This window comes from Pantherophis guttatus, chromosome 5 (genome assembly GCF_059756535.1).
Source record: "Pantherophis guttatus breed Tessera chromosome 5, ASM5975653v1, whole genome shotgun sequence".
Classification (NCBI taxonomy): domain Eukaryota; kingdom Metazoa; phylum Chordata; class Lepidosauria; order Squamata; family Colubridae; genus Pantherophis; species Pantherophis guttatus.
The window spans coordinates 37,435,628-37,459,614 of record NC_142067.1 but is presented as its reverse complement, the minus strand read 5'-3'; the positions used below and the strand labels follow the sequence as shown (position 1 = coordinate 37,459,614).

The 23,987-nt window shown below is 34.6% G+C and overlaps 1 protein-coding gene across 1 annotated transcript; it reads right to left on the bottom strand.

The window, feature by feature from the left end:
• Positions 1-5,163: 5,163 nt before the first annotated feature.
• Positions 5,164-23,849, bottom strand: ZNF654 (zinc finger protein 654). The gene is made up of 9 exons (XM_034413500.3): positions 23,344-23,849; positions 16,244-16,389; positions 15,547-15,628; positions 12,996-13,131; positions 11,380-11,582; positions 10,789-10,928; positions 9,784-9,925; positions 6,222-8,493; positions 5,164-5,737 (listed from the first exon to the last, which is right to left on the bottom strand). Exons 1-9 carry the CDS (start codon positions 23,473-23,475, stop codon positions 5,730-5,732), a joined length of 3,261 nt encoding a protein of 1,086 aa, XP_034269391.1. The 5' UTR covers positions 23,476-23,849; the 3' UTR covers positions 5,164-5,729.
• Between the last annotated feature and the right edge of the window lie 138 nt (positions 23,850-23,987).

Sequence of the window (23,987 nt, the reverse complement as noted above, 5' to 3'; positions counted from 1 at the left end):
CCGCCCCTCCTCCCCCCGCCCCCAATCCTTCCGCGCTTTCGTAATTCGACAAATAAGATACGGAGAGCGCGGGTGAAAACTGTTCGGCTTGGAACAGAGGCGGGCTTTGTAGTTCCGTCGCTTGAATTGGAAGCTCTATTATTAATCTTCGCGGAGTTTTTTTAAAAAAAATTAATTTAATTTAATTAATTTCAGTACTTCAACTATTCGGTAAGATATATGGTCCTTTGAATACCAGCTTTGGTTTTGCAAAACAAAACTTTATCTTGTGCTTTCCTGTTTTACAATTAGTTTTATTTTTTCGAATAAATGTATGTAGCTGTTTGTTGTAAGCTTTGTCTAGAAGTTTTGTTTTGGTACTAAAGTCCAAATAATATTAACCCACAAAACGTACGTGCCCGCGCGCGTTTATTTCTCTCCACTTTTTTTTAATAGAGGCTCTTCTATTCAGCTATTTTATTTGACCACAACTTATTTGTACATTATTCTTCGAGAATCATGTCAAAATGTGACGATATTAAAACATATCACGATATCATAATTGGAAGATTCATTAAAAAACAAGAGGGTGATGCCATCTCTATTCAGATATTTCCAAGTTAAATTTCCATTTTCCAATGCCATATTAAAAACAAAATTGTTACATACATTTCCCCAAATACACGAATGTAACGACGGGACTAAAGGGGTACTACGCACACGTTTTGGTAATATATAATATCCCAAATATGAATTACAATGTAAGGCCAAAGTTTTTAAGAAAAGGAGCTTCTGGATGCAAAGTGGAAAGCAACGTAAGATTCTTTCATTGCAGATTAATCTTGTGAATGAGTCAGTTTAGTGCAGCGGTTAAGGCGTCAGGGTACAAACGGAGAGACTGAGTTCTAGGTCCTGGGCCAGTCGCTTTCTCACAGCCATGGAAGGAGGCAAGCCACTTCTGAAAAATCTTGCCAAGAAAATTGATGGGACTTCGACTCTCTTGAAAACGGCACGATTTAACAGAAGAAGAAATCTTGTTAATAATTCACAGGAAGGACCCCTAATTCCCAAATGATTTCATAGAAAAACAAATAAGCTCCTCACCTCAAAAGACACTGATCAGAAGAAAGCAGAGGAAATACTTTTACAAAGTTAAGTACAAGAACATGGTTCAATTTGGCGTCTCAAAATCCATTCCTGGGCTCAATATTGTTATTGGATTTTTTAAATCGGGCTGTAACTAGAATTTTTGTTTCCAATAAAAACCTTAACAGTTCATATTAAATTTGCCATTCTATACTCTGCAGTTTTTCATGTTACCAAATTGTGCATTCAAGCAAGTTAGTGCTTGTTTACTTAAATATCGCCTGCTTCAGGATATAGTTTTGTATTAAAGCTATACAAAATGTCTTGCTAGTTGCTGTATAGCAATATTGCACCTAACAAAATCAAATGGTTTCTTCAGAATTCCAGACGTATCTTTAATATTTTATTGAACAATAACATTTTATTGAACAAATCTATTTACAATACAAAAATTTAAATGAAATACTACTGTTGATTTATTGCAATTTGATGGCTCAGTTTTTATTTGTACTCGTATAAAATGCAAAATAAAATAATTTAACCATCAAGAAGGAAGCACAAATTTCCTTACTTGTTAAATCTGTAATTGCTTTTACAAATTAAACATAAGAATTCAAAAATACACACACTGCATGTAATCAAGGTGTTATACTGTGCAAAATAAATAAAAAAAAAACCCTTTAAAGTATTTCATCCTACACCTTGGCATTAAACAAGAAATACTGAATATTGTCCTACATGATTCAAACTATACAGTTCTAGATGTTTAACTGAATATGGCTAGACCAAAGTACCAGTGACCTTTCCCACAGATAAGCATTTCAAATTTGTTCTATAAAAGAGATGGCAGAGATAAAATAGCCAGACAAATTCTTTTAACGTGATGCACAAAGCCTTGTGACAAACCAAATGGATAAACAAGTTTGAGACATCCTTTAAAAGTCAAGTCTTCTAAAGGCTGACTTGGGAACCACTGTCAATATTTAGGGTAGTGGAGGATCCTTTGTAGGTACTACAGGTTATTCTTTAAAAAAAACAGAAAAAAATGATAATTGTACCTAGCTTGAGTCAGATTTAATGGAGATGCTTGAAGTAAGTACAGTATAATTTTTATGTAATGTCTTATATATCTGGTATCTAGTTAGAAAAACTGTCAGCCATGCAGTTTCTTTACTTGCTAGGAAGATTGAGTAGCATACCAAGTGTTTATTAGCTGGCAAAAACATTGGGCAACATTAACAATCATTTAATTTTTAAGCTTTAATTTTCAAACTACATGACAATCTTAAATACAGCAGTAGTCTTGTTCTGGCTATAGGAATTTTTACATTCTTCTACGTGGGGCAGGGGAACCCTAGCACATTTTCAATTGGGTCCCTAAGCACTTCGTAATGATTACTGCTGGCTTTATATTTCTCATTTCAGACTGGAGATAAGGGGGCATTACACAAGCCATTTGAGAAATACCACTTTTGCAATACCAATGCCAATTCTCAGTTAACTAGAATAGAGAACATTATTTTCTGCAATAATGAAAACTTGTCAATGACAAACAACTGTTTGATTGAAGTCACTCATGTAACTCTTCTTCTGGCTAAAAATAATCAATCATTATCCTGTTTTAAAAGCTGGTGGAAAGTCAAAATACTAATCACTTACAAAGGGCAGTCAACGCGTTTTCAAAAAGTGTGTATTTTAGAATATGGAGTTAGGCTCACTAGTTTAATTACTAACTCATAATAGTGTTTAACAGCAATTGGGAATATCTTGAAATTAAGTATTGCAAATCTATTTTAAAGTAGCTGACAAGTCAATACTGAAAGACAGGTGTTTTTGTTTAGTGGTAAAGTATTTGGTGGTAAAGCACAACAAATCAAATGGTGTACCTTAAAATTCCACTCAACTGTTTTTGATTAAAGCTGATAACATGGCAAGTGGAAAACTGAACATTTTGCAGAAGGTTAATCTTCCCTTTCAATTTTATATTAAATATTTATGATGTTACATAATTTGGAATTAATTTGAAATGGAATGTTTTCCTGAGAAAAAGGCTTATATTTCTTGAATATAAGTCTGGATACTTAGATGAGTCAAGAGTGCAGAAAGACACTAAAACTAAAGTTGGTAGAAAAACTAATGTTTTTCATATCTAGAAAATTAAAACCCATCTTAGGGAATACCGAAGTATAGTTACCGATTCATACCCACAGCACTAATTATCCATCTCAGCAAATGTCAATAGCAGGCACACTTTACTTGGTTTTAAGATTATAACCTTGAATTTGACCTGGATGACAGGTTCATAGGAAATAACAGGTTCAGCTAGTCAAAAAACATGGAATAAAGTAATAGCAAACCATTTTATACTGTCATGATGAAAAGTGCACAGCTGTGCCTATGTAATAACTAGAAGTCAAGCTTAGCATGTTATCTTTAAAACATCATTACCCCTAATGCAGATTAAGAAATAAAACACTAAAACTGCTAATACATACTGAGGTCCCAGAAAATCAATGTTTTATTTTTGAAAAAAGTCAGTTTCATGTATTGATATATTAAAACATGCTGTCATTTAAAATTGCCAATTTTAGGACTCCTGTACAAGGAAAACCTATTCACTAATCTGACCAAATTAAATAAATTCCAATTAAGACACAATTGAAGACTGAGATTTGCAAATAACTCCCATTTAATAATATAAAGTATTAAAATATTTTAATAAAATCTCCTATATAGTAAGATGTACAAATATATTACAAAATATATGTTTTTGGATTTTAATTATCTCAAAAGTAGATAACTTAGGTACCATATTTGTGCAATCTTGCATGACTTACAAAAGTAAATGGAAAAAGGTCTGTTTGTGTTATAATTCGAATTGCTTCAACAGTAGCCTTTGATATTTAGCATAGTCAAGCACAGCTTCATCTGTGTAGTTATTAAAAATATCATTTGGTGCCTAGATATCAGGATTGACCTAAAAGCGGTTAGAAATATAATTATATTTTAAGTGTATCTGTGTTCAAAGTTCAGTTTCATATTTGTTTCTTGAGAAAAAAAAGTCCTTAGTATTTATGAATAAAATATGATTTTAAAAAAATCTACTCACTTACCTGAGAGTAAGTACCATTAAACTCAATGGGACTGATTTTGGAGTAGAAATGTGTAGGATTGCATTGAAAATATAGCTCAATAGATCAAATAACTTTTCCATTAAAAAAAATTGTAATCCCTTTGCAAATATTTTCAAACCCCAGTGATCTGCAAGAAAGATCTTAATTTTTATTATGAAAAATAGTTATTTTTCATAATAAATATTTGTACACCATTGTTTTTAAAGAAAAGGATATCTTGGATATTTTGGGATTAGAATACTCTGCTTTTATATGTACTATTTTAAGAATAAGGGGTTTAAAGCTTAACTTTTCAAGGCACTGCAAATAATTTTATTGGTACTCAGAACTAAAGCAATTTATTTTTACTGATTAAGTTTGTCATGGGATTTTATATGTATACTCACTTCAAAAATTATTCAGAAATGCTTTGAACTTCACTATATACTTGCATAGAAGCCTGACAAAAGGACTGCTTAATGAATAACAGATTCTATGCTCAAATTACCTCTGAATTATTTTTATAGCATGCACTGCCATGATAGCATTTGTATGGATTTCTTAAGACTGCAATTGTTTCATAAAGAAAATTAAGGGCAACTTTTCAATGTTGATACAATATGAATATAAAGTTATATTCATAGTCTCCTAACTTCAATTTAAATCAAATTTAAATTTAAAATTTAATTCATTTTAAATACAAAAGTAGATTTTAACAAGTGTAACTCATGCAGACCTTAAAAAATGTATGCTTAAAATTTATACACCAGCTGAATTCAGTTAAATTCTAACCATATGAATTTACTATTGAGCCTAAAGCTGCTTTTTGATACCAAATATTGTAGCTCTGTGGATTAGCTAGTTCTTGTTAGGAGTGAATTCTATCTATACATTCATCATGATCAGGTCTTGAAAAACTTTGGTGCATTTGAATGCAGTTTAATTAGGTGAATTTGGAAATATCAGAGACATACTTTAGCCCTTATTGTATGCCTTAAAACATTTATTAAGATACACTGCCCAGCACTGATTTTTTCTTACATTCATCGGTTCCATTTCCAAGGTACAAAATATACCATTGCAAGAAGAGTCAACCTCTATAAATGGATCTATTTTTAATTGATCCAATTTTAATGCACAGCAACATTGAATGTGACTCAAACTAGTTTTATCATACAGAATGGCTTCCTTTGAACATACAGATTCAGAAAGAGGCATGTCCCATAGGCATTTTTCTCTGGAACAATTGTTTTCAGTCAGCATGAAACCTATTCTGTATACAGCCACCCAGTGAATTTACTTAAGAGTGGCTTTTAGATAACTGGTACTTTGGGGTTTTAAACACAGTTTGTTTGTTTTCTGGATACTAATACTGCACGGCTCCTATCACTTAGTTGTGACCCGTGTGCTTTAATTCTCAGATCATGATTTTCTTTAGTAATTTTAGAGTTCTTTATAATTAAGGCCAAGAAGGGAAAAGCATGTTGATGCAGAATATTGTAGTGTTCCATCACTACTACTCAAATGGAGAAGTCTTCATACATCATTTGCTCAGGCACCTGCAAAAAAGGAGATTAAGTTGGTTAGTCCTTTGGAGTCTAGTACCATACTGACATTCAGTCATTTATTTTTCCTAAACAAAAGTGAGATCAAACAAACTAAATGCTTGTTTAGAGAATATAAAATGGTAGCTAGTTATCATTTTTTTCTGAAGACTTCATGAAAACCTTGAAACACTGTAGAATAAGTTTCATAATTTTATCTGGTCAAGTAATGATTTCAACAACATTGCACAGTAAGTGCTGTCAAAACTAGCAAAAATTCTATTACCTATAATATAATGCTTTTTCATAATACTACTGGGCTAAGGCAACACTAGATGCTACTATTTACCATTATATGTAATAGAATTTTATTACAATTTTTCACCCTATCTTTTTAGAATCCTTTGTCTAACAGTGTTTGTATCCATTTATCTCTTGTTTAACATTTTATTGCTGTACAAATACCTAAAATTATACCTAGTAAAATTGTAAAACTTACTTTCATCATCTGAATCGAATCCAAAAAGTGTCCGACACTTCTTTTGTGCAAGATGACGCTGAAGTGCTTCTGAATTACAGTAGGTGGTCAAACATTTGCTGCATCTTAGTCTCTCTGATTTGCTACACGTTTTGCCTTGCTCTGAATGTGCATCTGCTTTATCAGTCAAAGTTTTTCTTCGTTTTGGCATGCTAATATATCGTTCATCAAGGTAACTCGGAGGCAATGGTCTAATATAAGGCTTTGTTAAAATTAAGCCATATGATGTATTTTCCGTTATCTGATTTGGTTTAGAAAGTGTCTGAGAATCCACAATAGTATTATCTGATATATCTGTACAGTTCTGCAGAACAGGTAGAATAGATCCATTTTCTGTCCTAGTATCGGCACTCGTACTTTCCAAATCAGCATCCAGTGCGGCTGTTGTTTGTTCCAGTTCACCATGCCCATTGACTAGCTGATCATTAAGTTTACAGCTTTCTAAATTTGGCTCCACTTCTTCAGGTATCTTTTGGTCTATTAAGTTCACAACTGTGACAGCACTACCATATGCATTTTCATTCCCATTCTGGATTAGATTATTTACTTTTTTCTCAGTCTGGATATAAGTCTTTGGTTCCAGGGAATCTTTCCTTGCTTTCCACGTGGGAATTGGCAAGTCCATTACAGCCTCCTTTTCACCACCATCATCTGCTATTTCTTGAATACCACACTCAGATTCCAAAACAACTGAAGAAATATTTTCACTGACTTCAGAAGGATTTGCTTTGTTTAAATAATGTTGAGCTTCATGCTCATATAACAACGAAATGTCATCAAAAACTTTACAGCACTCTGCAAAGTTACACTGAGCTTTAAACTCTGTATGACTTTTCATATGTTCTGCAAGCTCAGTGGACAGCTTAAATCTTTGATTACAGTTAAAATGCAAACAGAAATAAACATTTGGATAAACATGTTGTTTCAGATGATCAATAAAATGATGAGAATCCAAAAATTTTCTCTGACAAAACCTACATTTTCCATTATTCCATTTCATTATATGCTCTTGCACATTCAGATCAGAAGGATGGGCCTTGCGTGCATGCTTATTCAAAAACCGTATTTTTTTAAAGACTCTAATACATCCATCCGCAGGACACTTGAAATTACTTGTTTGATCCAAATCAGTTTGAGGAGAGATCACACCATTTATCTTGTGAAGTATAGGGAGTTCTCTATTCAGGCTGTTTTCTGGTGATCCTTCTTTAATTTCCACCTCAGGAATATTATTTGAATCATTATCACAACTACCATTTTCAACAACATCATCCTGGCTACTAACATGATTTTTGGTTACATCCAGTGCAAGTTCAGAATTCTGCATCTCCTGATTAGTACTTGGAATGACTAGCTCCACTTCATTTTCTTTAGTACTCTCTAAGTCCCCATTTTGAAGGGGAACATCAGCACTAGAACAATTCATTTCATTTACAATAAGAGTTTCTTTATCAACAGAAGTTGCAGTCAGATGATGCAGTGTCATTTTCTTGATGTGATTCTTTAAGTGCTTAAGCATTATACTTTTTTGTCTGAATTTTCTACAACACATTACACATGAGAAACTGCCCTTTTTCTGATGAGCCTGGGCATGCCTGACAATATGACCACCAACAAATTCTCTGTTACATAATATGCAGCGATGTTTTGGTACATTGTGATCAGTTTTAGATGAATTAAGAACTACATGGTTCTTTTTGCAATTACCATCATTTTCCAATTGTGCTTCAGAAGTATCTTCACAGCCCAGTTCTCCATTGTTTATCTCAGGTATACAAGATTGATCACCCCGCAGTCCTCGACGTGTCTTTGATGTATTTGCAGAAGAAAGCTCACGTGGACGTTCAGTCAGTTCAACTGAGGCTTTATCTCTTAACAGTGCTAAACAGTTCTGTTTGATCATCAAAAAATTCCAAAATTCTGGATCAAAAAACAATCCCTTTTTCAAAATTGGGAGCAACTCAAAACGTACACGATTCTGAACTGAACTTATCTGTTCATTGTATTCGTCATCTGTACATTTATATAGCTGTTCAATAGTATAATAGGACTCCAAGGTGCGCTCAAGAAAAAATATAGAAAGAGCACATATTCGCACTATTTCTAAGTCATTTGGCAAAAAGTGAGCAATGGTTTTGTATATCAAACATTTCATTTTTGGATCATCGTGAAGATCTAGCTGAAGAGCACTTCCACATATCTCTACACAAATCTGTAGACCTTCCTTGCCAATCTGTAAGAAAGAAAGGAAAGGTAGAATAAATTCAGAATACTGAGAGTCTTATGCATTTCCTTTTCCAGAGAGCTCATGATATCTCAAAATTATAGCTCCGTGATACCACAAATGGTTCCAAAGTTAAAATTCCCAGTATCTTTAAGGAGAAACTGGATATAAAACAAAACAATCCAAACCCTAATATACAGGAGAACTGGTGAAGAGATGCAAATATTCTTAAAAGTATTGTATTGTGTCAATGTAGAAAAGTGACAATATTGCAAAAAATTTTTAAAGGTACATTCATTTTAAACTGTTACCATTGTACATTATATTTTCCTATAATATAGGAAATACTAATGCTCTGATGGTCATTTCAAAAAATCCTTTCTTAGTGAGCACTTAGAAGCCAAGAGGAATATACATAGCAAATTTCAAGTTTGTAGGCTTTATGGTTCTGGAGATTTCGTGATTAATGCGTGAGTGGTTTTCACTTTTATATATATAGATTAGAATAAATTCATTCAGTTGAGTCAAACCAGTTCATGAATAGAAGCTCTTCCAATTTTGGAAGACTAAATTTTGATCAATTTTTCTAAATAGTTATATCTTTTAAAATACAAGGACAAAGCATAATTTCTAAATTAAGGTTCAGGCAAGAGCATAAACAAAATACTCCTTTTCAAATGATTAAAATAATGCAAAGACTTGCAAAGTTGTTTTGGAAAGTGCTCAAAGTACCTTCACATCAAAATATCTAGAAAACTGGCAATTCATGAATACACAAATGGAAAAATTGGGAGCAGTTTCCAAAGCAGCTGCATGAGCCATATAAAAAGATTGTTGTTTCAATGTTCCTGTGTGCTGCAGATCCCTTCATTCAAATGCTTTAATAATTAAAAAAATATTCTTTTGCAACAAAATGCAATGACTTTCTTTTACATATTGCATAAAACAATTATGGAACTTTTAAACTAATATACATTAATTATAGTTTGTAAAGTGTAAAAAGAAAAACGTCATGATTACAACCATTTTTTTAAGTATATGTTGAACTAGCCCTACTAACATTGGTCTGTATTAGAACTGTACACAGCACATTTTATTCTTGCCCTATAATAAAACTTCAAAACACAAACTCCATAAGGGTACTATTTGCTGTTCTCCTATGCAGATGTGCAAATAAAATATTTTAGATAATATTAATATATTCTTTTTTAACAAAATATTTAACTATATAACAACATAACATACAGTATTTAATATTGGTACTTTTAAAACATATCTGAGGCAAATGCTATTACTTACTTCATCCCTAATGACTTTCATGAAAGGGAAAATAACTTGCAAATTTGTGGCTATCCTTAAAAGATGGTAGCATTGATCTACAAATACTTGCTTTGACGGGTTAGACCTAAGCTGCAGTTTACTCCAAATAAAGATCAGCTCCCTGTAAAACAAAATGAAGCTTATTATTTTAGGAACCAACATACCAATCATATGCTATTTATCATGTTAAAATCTATGGTAAATATAATTCAGTGTTATAAAAATAATGACATAATTTGTGTCATTTGCATAATGGTACTATTATGCAAATCAACTTGGAAATGCAATCTCCAATTCAATGGCTATTTATTAAAACCAGCCACATCCTCCAATTAGTGTATTAAAATAAATTTTCACTGTATGCAAATTCTACATATGGACGTATGTAGTATTATCAATATATTTATATTATTCAAAAAGCTATTTGAGAGAAGTCATAAATAAGTTGAACCTAATTTGTCTGCAGACCTAAGATTCAATTTGCAGCATCTATAAATGTAATAGGAAAACTATGAATCTCTAGAGCCTTTACCAATCTATGTGACATTTAGAGTAGTCAGCTTAAATATAAGGCACTTTTGCATTCTCTTAGATAATTCTCCATTTTTTATTTTTTAACAATTAAAATTGTTTAAAATTAAAATGTAAGAAATTTTGATCAAGTTTCATAAAAGCACTAGCCATAAATGAGAAGTTGTAAAGAAATTAACTTGGAAAAAAATTAAGTTACGTTCAAGTTGTCAGTTAAGTAAATCAGTAAAATAAGCCAATATTTTTAAGTAATTTATAACAATACAAAAATATCCAATACTTAATTTTTACTAATATATTGAATTGATGGATTTTATAGTCAATGAAATTGCATCCAAGCATTATTTATTCTTAATAATTAATTAGGCTTTGATCATTCCTTTATAATTTACTCATAATTTACTTTTATTATAACACTAGTGTAAAGCAGTATTATTGAAAGAAAAGATTTACCAGATGCAATACATATCCCCTTTTTTGAGCTGTGGAATAAGAAACAATTCACAAAGATTCAATGCTACAGCAATCTTCCCTTCTTTTGCAATGTTGCAGATGATTTCAATGCCATTCTTGCAGTCAGTCCTCAGCAAATGCTATGCAATCAAAATGAGATAACTCAGGCAAGTGTACAAAGAAAGAGGCTAACCTTTTACAATAATTGAAATTCCTAGCTCCTATTACTAGTTCTATTACCCAATATAGGAAGCTAATAACACAGGGCAAGAGAAATATGGCATATTTGGTTTTTTATTAATTTGAACGGAATAGTTAGTGCTACTCTTATTTTTCATGACCAAATTTGCCAATACATTACTTGTTACTTGGCAATTTTAGAGCAGAGTTAATGAAATGCTAATACTAGGAAATAGTTGTACAATATTCAAAAAATAATATATACAGAGTTGTGATTAATCTATATAGTCGTAATACAGGAATGATTTTTTTTTTAAAAAAAGATGGTCATTTATTTTGCTTAATATGAATTAGAATACTATTCCTTATCAAGACATATCATAAAACTGCATTAAAGCTGACAAACTGTACCTCTTGGAGTAGGTGATCTTCTAGCGGCGACATATAAAGACACATGAAAAATGCTTGATGGAAGTAAAGGCCTTTGCTAATATTAGGATGATTCATGCAAGCTTTGATAAGAGCCATTGCCTCTGGGATGCGTTCACAGGCAATAAGATATCTGGCACGTAATTCAAAGAACAGTGGATTTTCAGAGCTTAAATATTTGTTAACTGGTAAAAGAAAACAAATAATTCCGTTATAAAATATTAACAGTAGGTTATATTAAATCAGATTTACAAAATATTGGAAACATTCTATTAAACTTATTAGAATTAAAAAGTGGATAATCTATGGAGGTTCTTTTTAAAAACATGGATAAGAGAATGGGGCCAGTATAAAATTACTATGACAGCAGTGCAAAAAATTGCAGTTCACTATCTTCCTTTTGTTGCTGCCTCTCCTATCCCAATTGAGTGAGGCCATAAATTTAAGAACTTTTTTTCTGCTTGAAGACTGGGGATGGGGAATTTCAAGACATATCCTAAAGCCGTGATGACGAACCTGTGGCACGCGGAGCCATATTGGTGGGCACGTAAGTGTTGCCCTAGCTCAGATCTAGCATGCATGCGCACACTGGCCAGCTGATTTTTGGGCCTTCTGGGTCCACCGGAAGTGGCAAACGGGCTGTTTCCAGCCTCCAGAGGGCCTCCGGTGGGGTGGGGAAGGCTGTTTTCGCCCTCCCCAGGCTTCTAGAAAGCCTCTGGAGCCTGGGCAGGGCAAAAAACAGGCCTACCGTGCCCACCGTGCAATCACATGCCAAAAGCGGGGGGAACATGGGGGGTTGCACGCGCATGCGCAGGGGGGCAGGGCACTTAGAATTATGGGTGTGGGCACGTGTGCGCGCAACTATCCTGCACTCCCCCAGCTTTTGGCACGCAATGGCAAAAAGGTTAGCCATCACTGTCCTAAAGAGAGCCATTTCACCCATTATAAGTCCTACAACTTCCTTCCAAAATATTTTCTGGACCCATTCCTCTTGGAAACATGTAAATCCTAATGTTTGTTGTGCAATCTTCTTCTACAATAATAACAAATAGCATTTCTTTAACACTGCTCCTAAATATGCACACATAATTTAATCCTTGAAACTATTTAATTAAGACCATACTTTAAATTAGAATGCTGAAATATTGTTCAGTGAGTTCATACTATATTCCTATGACAGTAACACGACATTTTACTTGAGAACATATCTGCAATTGCAATAAAATGATTTATTATGTGCCATCAAGTCAGCTTGACTCTTGGCAAGCTGATAAATTTTGTCCATGATATAACAAGATGCACACATAAAATTATTCTTTAATCCTATGCCCATCTCAGGACCAATAACTATAAAATCAATACAAATTGTTTTCCATGCATAAGAATAATCTCAAAATCCAGAATATATTGTACATTAAATTTTCTTATCTTTCAGCCCAACTTTAGTCTCTAATTGAATTAGTTCTATCCTGTGATTAAGAAATACATTACAACATTCACCGCCTGGAAACAATTATAAAGAAATGAAATAAAAATTTCCTACATTTAACATTAATTTAAATTATGCTATTTTCAATATATATGAAAATGATTTGTACCTAATTCCTGAGAAGCCGGTCTTCCTTTAAGAACAGCTTGTAATACAGGATCCTCCCAAGGTCCACCGTCTCTACTAATTCGAGTCACCAATTCTAAGTTAACATTTCTATATCTGCTGAGTCGATTCTGGCAATCCTATGGAGGAATAAGTAGTGAACATTAAAGTACTTAGAATATACCTGGGAATGTATCAGTATACTGCATATACTTCTTAGTTTTTAGAGTATGAGCAGTAGTACACAGGAGATAAAAGCAAAGATTTTTAGCATAAAGTTAGGAGTTCCAACTGCACTAATTGCATATTTGCCAAAATGTGCCAAAACTGACTGGCACTATACTTTTTTATTATTTATCCCAAAGGAAATGTTTTAAAAATGAAAGGCTGAAGAGACTAAACTAAGAATTCAGTAAAATTAACAGAACTGAAAATGTAACTGATGAACTAATTTGGAATATAATTATCTGTTCACAATAATATAAAGTCACAGCTGCCATTCTTTAGCTGGTGTTGGCCTTCATATTGATCAACGTCTTCTCAAAAACCTAGGATGTCATTATCTACATTTGCAGATCCATGCAATGTGGCCTTTTACAATTGACAGATGGAAATTTTTGTCAATTCGCAGATTTTGTAAGTGCTGTCCAAGTATTTTTGGTATGGCACCCAGTGTATTAATAATCACTGAGATCACCATGGCTAATTTATGCTATCATCTTTCAAATTTTGATTTTAGATCTTGATACTTTGTGATCTCTCTCAAAAAAAAGTTCCTATTCCTCTACCGTCTGCTATTGCCACATCAGTTAGCCACACTTTCTTCTTTTCAACCCAAAATTTTAAAAAGTATAAATGTTGCCTAATATTTTTTCAAGTTTCTCTTCAATTACATTTATTGCTTCTTCCAAGCATTCACGCAGCAGCACAGTGGTCCTTCCTTCCTTCCTTCCTTCCTTCCTTCCTTCCTTCCTTCCTTCCTTCCTTCCTTCCTTCCTTCCTTCCTTCTTTTCCAGCAGACAAATAAATGATTACTGCTGGGTGAGGAAGGGAGTGAGGGATTGTGATACTGGCTGGGAGACTGTCACAGAACACGAAAACACAGCAGCACAGAGGCAGTCAGCAGCATGAAGCACAACTTCCCCAAAATTTATTCCCTTGGGAGTCATGGCTCCCAGATTTTGGACACATCCTGTATATGTTAGCCATTTAAGGTACCTTGCTTCAAAAACTATTGTCCTATAACACACCATTTCATCCAGTTTAAGACCATGACAATGAGAGTTTTATATAGATATCACAAATATCTATATAATAATAGATATCACAAATATCTATATAATAATAGATATCACAAATAAGCAGTACTTTAAAAATAGTCTATTAGGAGCTAAACCAAAGGCTACTGAAAATTTCAACAGAGAAGACCATTATAGGAAAAATGTTTATGAATTTAGTTGGCAAGGATTATGTAGCTTTGCTCCTTACTAATTAACATTTTCTCAACTGCCATTAGAAATTTATGGAACGTCCGCAGAGTGCAAGGAAAAGAGATGAACTGATACAATAACAGATTCTAAAGTCACAAACTGATTCCTACATGAATTTGATATTAACAATTAATCATGTTATTTATATACAATTTACAGCATTATACATTGACTCAGAATTTCATATGTAAATTATAAGTTATTTAGAAACTGAATTTTCCTTTTTTATAAAGTTCCTTATCCAAGTAGTTTGTGACACCACAGCAACTGGAACCAAAACTTCCTGTCACTAAGCAGTACTGTCAGAAAACGTGATCACATTGCTTAGCAACAGTAATCCCTGCAGTTCCATTTGCTGTTGTTAACTCAATCCCATGGTCTTTAGGCAAGGGAATTTCCTGCTGCTTCAAGGTCAATGGGGAAAGCCAGCAGGAAGTTGCAATTCTCAGACCTACAGGCAAGTTAACAGCTTCTGCTGGATCAGGGAGGAAGGAAGGGGATAGGTGGGGTGTGTACACAATAGGTACTACACAGTGCATGTAAAGATCTGTGAAAAGTGTTGTAGAGGTAGGTGGGTGAGGGTGTAGGAGGGGTTGCACTAGGGGCACTAAATGAGTCAGGGAGGATTTGTGATAGGCACTGCATAGGTCAGGGAATGTGCACAGGGCTGTCCAAGTGACCAGTGCAATGCAAGTTGAAAGAGGCTGGGGGAGGATGCACAAGTAGGAGAGTTACCCCAGCAACTTGCAGTCTTCTCTGCTGGCTTCCCCTTTGATTTTCAGGAGAAACTGGCATGGAAGATTACAAATGGCACTCATGTGATCATTGGGCACTTGGGAACCAGTTATAAGTATGAATGGATTGCCAAGCATTCAGATCACAATCATGTGACCAAGGGGGTGCTGGAATGGTCGAACTTTGAGAATCAACTATATAACTACCATTCATTCAGTGCTGTCAAAACTCTGAATGGTCACTAAACAAATGATCATAAATCAAGGATTACTTGTAAATTGGTAGCATTATGCTTATTAACACTTAATTATTTGGACACTAGCAAATTACCTGAATTGACCCAAGAATGTTTTTTAAAGGATCTTCATAGAATTCATCTTTTCCAAAGAATAGCAACAGTTCAAAAAAGCTCCTATAAATCAAAGCAACTTGAAGTTAAAAAGAAGTAAGTAGAGCAAGCATATTATGTCACAAGTTTAAGAGTTTTTAATGAAGAAGCAATGTTGACAAAGTCCTGTGGATTCTCTATCAGGCAAGCTCATTTAATTCTACTACACCATAGAAAGTTATTGACAGGGTAAAATATTGGAGCAATATTCTTCCTAATACAATAATGTAGTGGTATGTTACATTATATATTAGCGGAATTTTTAGTGTACTATAGTCTATACAAACTTCCATATCATGGAATTGAAGAAATACTTTATTAAGGACCACTACAACCTAAAATTTCTAATCCAAATAAAGGTTACAGATTCAAGAGGATTTAAATGATGAACAATCATTTGATGCTAATTCTTCTATTTCCATACAGAAAGCAAGTTTTTTTCAGTAAACACTGCATTTTTTTCAGTTTTTGCTCACATGCATATTATGCGACAATGGCTTTTTTTATACACTTGGAAAACAATGACAACAATCTTCTTCCCAAAGCTTAAAAAATTATCCTTGAAGATTAATTTTTCAAATTATCCTATAGTTTCCAAAAGTTAAAAAGTTTACAATAGGAAGAGCATGGTCTACTTACAAGGCTAGGCTACTTAGCACATACTGTACATGTTCACATTCATCTGGAAAAGAAACACATGCAGATGTGAAACAACAGAGAGCTGTCTGGAGTACTTGAAGCTGTGGCAGAGGAACCTGCCATCTTCCAGCATAATCTTCAACAACCTGTTTGCAGAGAAAACAGTACGCATTAAACTTGATCTGAAACAGCATATAAGCAGGAATATAGCTCGCTGTTATATTACAGCTAGGCAATTTTTCTTTGTAACCTCATTACAACTAGAAAATCAAAGTATACTGTTACCAAGATAAGACAAACAGTTTGATGAATCAAGATTAACCCTATTTTATGGCTTGAGACAACATAAGACACAAGTAAGTTGTTTTCATATAAAAAAAAGATTAAGATTTTGAGTCTTTAGTCCATAATTGCTTTTTTATGTTTTTCAAAAAAGAACAGGCATATAGAATGTAAATAAATCATACAATTATCACCCACAATGTGTGATATGGGTGATAATGAGTGATAAGAAACATAGTAATGCAAGAGGATAGGATGTTTAAACAGTACACAAGAAAATAAATCCATTTATTATCTATTCCCTTTTTGACCACTTATCCTAACATTTCTCTATCATTATCCACATATAATGCATCCCACTCTCAGCTCATCAACTTTTTAACCTTAATTTGTATTAACAGTTGAAAGTCTTCTGTTTTCTTTGCATATTTATGTATTCAATTTCTCCAAGATTAGCTGTCAGATTCTGGCTTCCAGCTTTGTTAAAAAAGTGAACAAGATGCTCAGTATTATACCTTAATAATTCTTAAAGGGGTATATTTAAGTATATGTCTTGCACAGAGTTAGCATGCGAGAGCTTTTCCAATAATCAGGAATTCATAATTTATAGTAATTTTTATATGGTTATATTTCAAGATTTATAATCAACAGAATTATTATTTCACTCCAGAACTATCACATTCAAAATAATAGAAGACAAGTTCTGAAAGTACAGTCCATGTACAAGAACAGTAACCTGTTTTATTTTAGTACCTTAAAACATCTCATTATAGCAGATTATCATACTTCCATCATTTTGACTTTCGAAGATTACATTCTGAAACTGTCTTTGAAGGACAGTGACTGATTAATTTACAAAAAAAGCTAAACTTAATTGTCTAGTAAGATGTAATGGTAACTTTTAAACTAGCTGATTTCCTTTAAAAAAAACTAAATATACAGTATTTCTACAGCTACACCGATTAAAAGTTGTGGCAGAAAGACTGTACATCATATTTATATTATGTAGAGAAAATGTAAATACCTAAGATTATTTGAACCAATATATAATGAAGATATATAAATAGAACTGTTAGTGAAGTACATTAAATAAAACTACATAAAAGAAAGTTTTAAAGCCTGCTCTCTAGGATACCTTCTTAAACTATATACAAAATCAAGTAACTTAAAAGAACTGCTATTTCAGTAAGGACTGAAACACACCAAGAGTGATTTCCAAATTCCAATAGATTTTCAGAGAGAGAGAGAAAAGGAATCCTTGATACAGCTAACAGAAGTACTGAGAAGGCAATTCCTTACCATCTGCTTCTACAAATAGTCCCCGCTTACCAACTGCTTGTTTAACAACCAAAGTTACATTGAAAAAGAACTTTAAGACTAGTTTCAAAGTTGCAATCACTGTAACATCCTGCAATCACATGATCACAGTTCAGATGCTTGGCAACCAGCATGCATTTATAACAGTCACAATATCTGGAAGCCATATGATCACAAGTTACAATCTTCACAGCCAGTTTCCAACAAGCAAAGTCAAGGGGGAAGTCAGAAGTCACATGTTGTTGCACTTAACAACCACAGGTGATTTGTTTAATGACTGCAGGCAGAAGTGATATTGTAAGTTGGCACAGTCTCATATTTACGAACATGTTGCTTAGTGATAGAATTGCCATTCCCATTTGCAATGGCTAAATGAGGATTTGCTATCCTTATTTCTTCCCCCAAGAAAACAATTTGTGCTATAGAAATGAATTTCTACTTTTGTTAAAAGGAAAAGAATACTTTGTAGCACCATTCCATGGCTGAGAAATAATAGAAAACTTACAATTCAAAACATTCATAATTTAAGGTGGCCTGTTAGCCCTCTGGTTTAGATAAAACACAGCATCTACTCAGAAACAAGATACGTAGAACAATTGCTATAAGGATTTTTGCCTCAGTATCAACATGCTACTAGCTGTTATGATTGGTTGTACAGTTAACCAGAAGTTTAGATTAGACCCAGCATTTTTATCCATCTATTGAGTCCTTCCCAAAGACCTGGGATAGGTAGATATTGTTGCTTGATGGTATTAAAGATACTGTCACAATTTGTAAGCTGGTCCAAGTAATGCTGCCTTTTGCAACTGACTGATATTTTTCAATGTTGTGGATGTTCAAATGGTGCTCCAGATGTTTTTAAATTATTATTAGGACCAGTCTCAGTCAGCTAGAAGTTTAGACTGGCTTTGGCATTTTAATCCATCTATAGAATCATATTTTTATCCCATTTTAAATATATATAGATATATATAGATATATATTTGATCAACTCAAGGTGATAAATATATTTAAACATATTTAATACTCCTGCTTCCTATTTTCCTACAACAACTGTGTAAGATATCTAGCTGAGAAAGTTACCCAGGTGGCTTTCATGCCTAAGAAAGGCCTAGAATTCATCATCTCCTGATATATTGGTATAATAGGGGGAAAAAACTACAAAGAAAAATGCCCATAAAAGTATGATTTAAGAATCAAATTTTATAAAAAGTTAAGTGTCCCAAAATTAAAAACCAGCTAATCATAATCCTACATATATTAATCAATGTGACAGATTTGTCACATAGCATTATATTGCAATACATAAATCAAAGCTTGGAGTATGTACTTACACTGTAACCAAACCAAATAGTTAAAACTAAATCACAAGAAATAAAAGAAATACTGCTTGTGCTTGCACTGTGTAGGAAAGGATCCATTCAATTGAAAAAGCTGTCAAATGTCAATAGATGTATATAACGTCAGACTTCTCTCCAACATGCTAACAATTACACCTGTTTCTCCAATTTAAATGTCCAATTGAAATATTACATTTATCTTTACTCCCCGAGTTATAGTGAGAAATTGGGATGTCACATCTTCACCTTCAAACCATTAAAAAACTACTTATTCATAAGATTACAGTACAAGTACACCTATTATAATGTCAATTCAAAGTTAGCAAGTCATTCACATAAAATGCTCTCCGTATTTTTAAAAATGCACCTTCCTTTGGAAGGTAAAACAGCCTGATCAGAGAGGCACATCACTGTCAAATTAAAAACAAATGATTAATATAAAATAGAAAGATCAGAAAGGTAGTTAAATGTAATGCCACTCAAATCTAAATGCATTATCTGTATGTACACACAAAATCAGTTTGCTAAATAAACCACAAAGGCTGATTATTACACTTTTTGCTAAGTCAAGTTCAAAAAGACATGATTATGAGTGGTGAATTAACCCTAAATCTTAATTCTTATTTTTTGTTTTGCTGACACCAAAATATAACAGATTTTGTGTTCTGAACACAACAGATAGTTCTATATTATATTATAATCACTATAACATTGATTTCAAAATTGTGATACATGATTTGTAGGAACTGGCTTTTGTCTCTTTTCTTGTGTTAAACTGATATAATGTAGCGTAATCAGGATCTCAAAACTAATTTTAAAAGCCTGTTGTATGGAAAATGTGTTGGAAATAGGTATTTATGCTTCAGCTCATTTATAGGATAAAGATGATTTTTAAAAATAATTTTCTGCAGTAAAATAAAATATTATCTGCATAATAGCTTAGTGGTATTATTTACGTTATTTACATTTACAGCATATACTGGCTCACAAACATAGACACACCTTCACCTATTTCAGACTTATTAAATTACATTGCATTTATACAAAAAAATTTTACATGTAATTAAATTAATGCTTCAAACATATTTTACATTGTTCTATAAATGTTCCAGTTAGGAAGAAAATTATTACACATCTTAATGCTATTCTGAAACAAGATTCAATAATTTCAGATATAAATATTCCATACCTACAGCATGGAAACTGATACCTGGACAAAGGAAATGGTTCTCCATGTTCTACTTATAACTAAAAGATTCTTCAGAATTAGAAAGATAAATATTTGCCCCAATTTATTAAACACCTTGCAGTTTGTTATTAGCAAGTCATCAATAAATGACTTAACAAGATAAGATTTATAATTATAATAAAATATAGTTACCATTCATTAAAAGTGATGTAGAACTTTTATATTTATATGAAAATTTATTAATATGTACTCCGTATGAAATCATTCTTTTTTCAAGATGTTTGCATTCAATTAAGAGACTTTTTTTAAAAGTCAGGAATAGACAACTGGAATGAAATCTTTATATCGGTGACATGGAAAATGTAAGAATACTATTGTTATCAAACCTGTTTTTACATTGGATTTTTTTTTTTGTGGATTTTTTTGTGGATTTTTTTGTGGATTTTCTATTCTGGATATAGAAATACATCCACTATATGCCACAGAAGTAAGCTTCTATCAGATATATACATTAATATTAATACTTCTCACAAGTATTATAAATCCACTTTAACCTATGAAATGTATTTAATATGTTATTTCTAAATCAAAAGTTAATATGAACCACACATCAAACTACATCATATAATTTTCTTCATTTTGTCTAAATGTGACACAGTACTTTAGGGCATAGTTTTGGGTAAATATAGGAAACTGTGGTTTATTTCATAAACTATGGCTAAATGGTTAATTGGGTGTATGAGTCAAGTCATCGCTTTAGTAAAATTTCATTTGAACAACAAACCAAATGTATTTACTAAAAAAAACATGAAACAATTGTATTTCATCAGACTTATTTTCAGGTAAGGATAGGATTCCACCTAAATAATGTAGAAATGCACAGCATAAAAGTAAAAATCATGTTTAGACAAGTTCAGGTATATTCTAAGTCTCTCAAACATAAACAATTAAACACCATTTAAAAATCATGACAAAGCAATGATATAATCAGAAGATTCTTCATACATCACAGATGCCAAACACTTAAAACATGTGGCTTTTTTTTCTGAATATGTTAAATTCATGTAAATGTGCATATTCTTAATTTTCATTTGGGCCTTTATTCCAACTCTGCCACAAAACTACCTTTAAATTCCCCAAGCCACGTTGGGATGAAGTAGAACAAATAGAATCCAAGATCATATAAAACAAAATACCAGCAAAGCAGGGGTGGGTTCTAAATTTTTTTACTACCGGTTCTGTGGGCGTGGCTTATTTTGTGAGTGTGGTTTGATGGTCATGTGACAAACAATTCTTTAGGATTTAGCAGAGGTACTGGTCTACCAGGCTTTTAACTGCTTGCAGAGCTATACCAGTCTACCCATTTGTTTTTGGAGCGCACTGCCTATCACCACATTGTTGCTGATTACTGCTGATCAGCTGTAGGGCAGCCCTTTGAAGCACCGCAGCAAGAGTTTTTTGCCACTCTGCCACCACCGAGAGCATCGGAAACCGCTTTCAGGCAGCTTGGCCTCAATTGCCAATCTACCACCACTGGTAGCAGATCGGTTCTAGCCAATCAGCTGGGAGTCTTCTTGGCTTCTCAATTTAAAGCTAAGGTGTCTTGTTTTTTTCCTCTTCTTTGTCAAGTGAGCCCTGATTGTTTCCTTCTAGCCAATCAGCTGGGACTCGGAAGGCAGCAAATAGATTGGGGGTAGGGCCGGGCAGAGATGGTATTTACTGGTTTTCCGAACTACTAAAAATTTCCACTATCAGTTCGCAAGAACCGGGGAGAACCACTGCAGCAAAGTAATACATGGCAGGGTTAGATTGAAGTGGTAAACTTAAGTCAACACACCTGTAATAACCAATTGAGATCTTCCCTCCAGCTTCCATCCCATCAGAAAAAAGACATGAACTGGCAAAATATTAACCTCCGTAGGTTCTTAATGGGAAACCGAACAACTACGGTAGCAGCAATAAGGCAGCAACTAGGTGATGAACTCCCATTCAAAACAGTGGGCTGTTTTCTCCACAACCCTCATTCATGCTCAGGCCAATCAAATGCAAAGTTTTAAGACGAGCAGGAGGCGGTCTGGGAAGAACTGAGCCCGTCCCCTAACCTCTTTAAAGAACTAGCTTTTTCTTATTGCCTCAACATCAATGCAAATGACCAACCGTCTGCAAAGAACAGGAATCCTTCCATTCCCCACAATCCTATCAGAGCTGAAGAAGCTTCTTGGATGAGAAACGGAACCTCAAAGGAAAAAAACAACAAGGAAGTCCAATTGCCTCCTGAAAAAAGCACCTTTGGGACAACCATGAGCTGGATTAACTGAGAATCTCTACAGAGTTTCAACATCAATAATAATAATAATAATATAAAAAAAGATGTCCAGCTCTTAGACCGAGAGGGCCACCAACTCCGGACTTGAGCTTCGGAACGGACCCCTCCCCACACGCCCCTCACTCAGGTAACAGCAAATGGAGCGGCCCACGAGAGGACCGGGGGGGGGGAGCCTTTTTCTGCACCTCAGAAGGCAGCCCCCAATCCCGCCAGCCCGTGAGGTAAAAGGAAAGGACCAGGACCAGTTTCTAAGCCACCGAGGGGTGACAGTGACAAGGACAAAATGAGAGAGCGCTCGAAGAGCGGAAAACTGACGTCGCGAAAAAAATCAACTCTCCCTCACGGACAGCCGCCTGCGACTGTCCTACCGCTCTGCCTAGAAGGGAGTGAAGAGAAAAAGCAGAAACGAAAGGAAATCGGTTTCCCTCGCCTCGACCGGAGAAAGGGGGAAGCGCCTCCGCGTTATTCTTTTTCCCCCTGCAGCCGCTACTATCTCTGCAAAGGGCCGCGACAGAGAGGGAGGGGAGGCTCCGACGTTTTCGCCGCAGAAGAATCCGTCCGAAATTCCTTGGCGTCCATCGCTCGGCTGTCTTCGCCCCCCAAGTCCCGGAGTGTCAGTCTACAGGGGGCGGGACTAGCCACTCACCTGGCAGAAGCGGTAGCAGTAATACTGGCTGCTCAGGGCAGGAGACAATCCGGCGGGAAGGTGCGGCTCATTAATGGCCTTGAGTTCCTCGCCGAGTCTCTCCGATTCCTGGTCGCTCTCGTCTTCCGCCATGCTGCTCTGGCCGCCCTGCGCGTACCGAGTCCCAGCTCCCACCCCCGCCCCGATTTGCCGGATGACCCGCCCTCTCGGCCGCGTACTTCAATTCCGGCACCGCCCCCCGCGGTGCCTTGTTAGTGGTGCGCGCGCTTGTCAGTCAAGCGCCGATCCTTCATCCTCTGACCTACAGAACCTTCATTCTAGCGAGCTCCGGTGGTTAAGCCCCTGATTGGCCGAGCTGGATTCCCTGTTCGAAGCTGAACTTTCAGCAGCACTTTTTGATTGGTGCAGAATGTTATCGATAAAATGAGCTAAGCCCCGCCTTTACCCTTGTCGATTGGGCCCACATTTCATCCTTCAAAGTAAACATCTCCGCCCACTCCTTGCCAGTGGGCCACAATAGCAGTACAACTTCCGTTCTTTCCTTCGCATGAGTGGTGGAAAGATTTGTCACTCTCTTCATCGTGAGCCACACAGAACGGCGTTCACTTTTTCTATCCTCGCACGAGCTGACTCGCTTTTAGCAA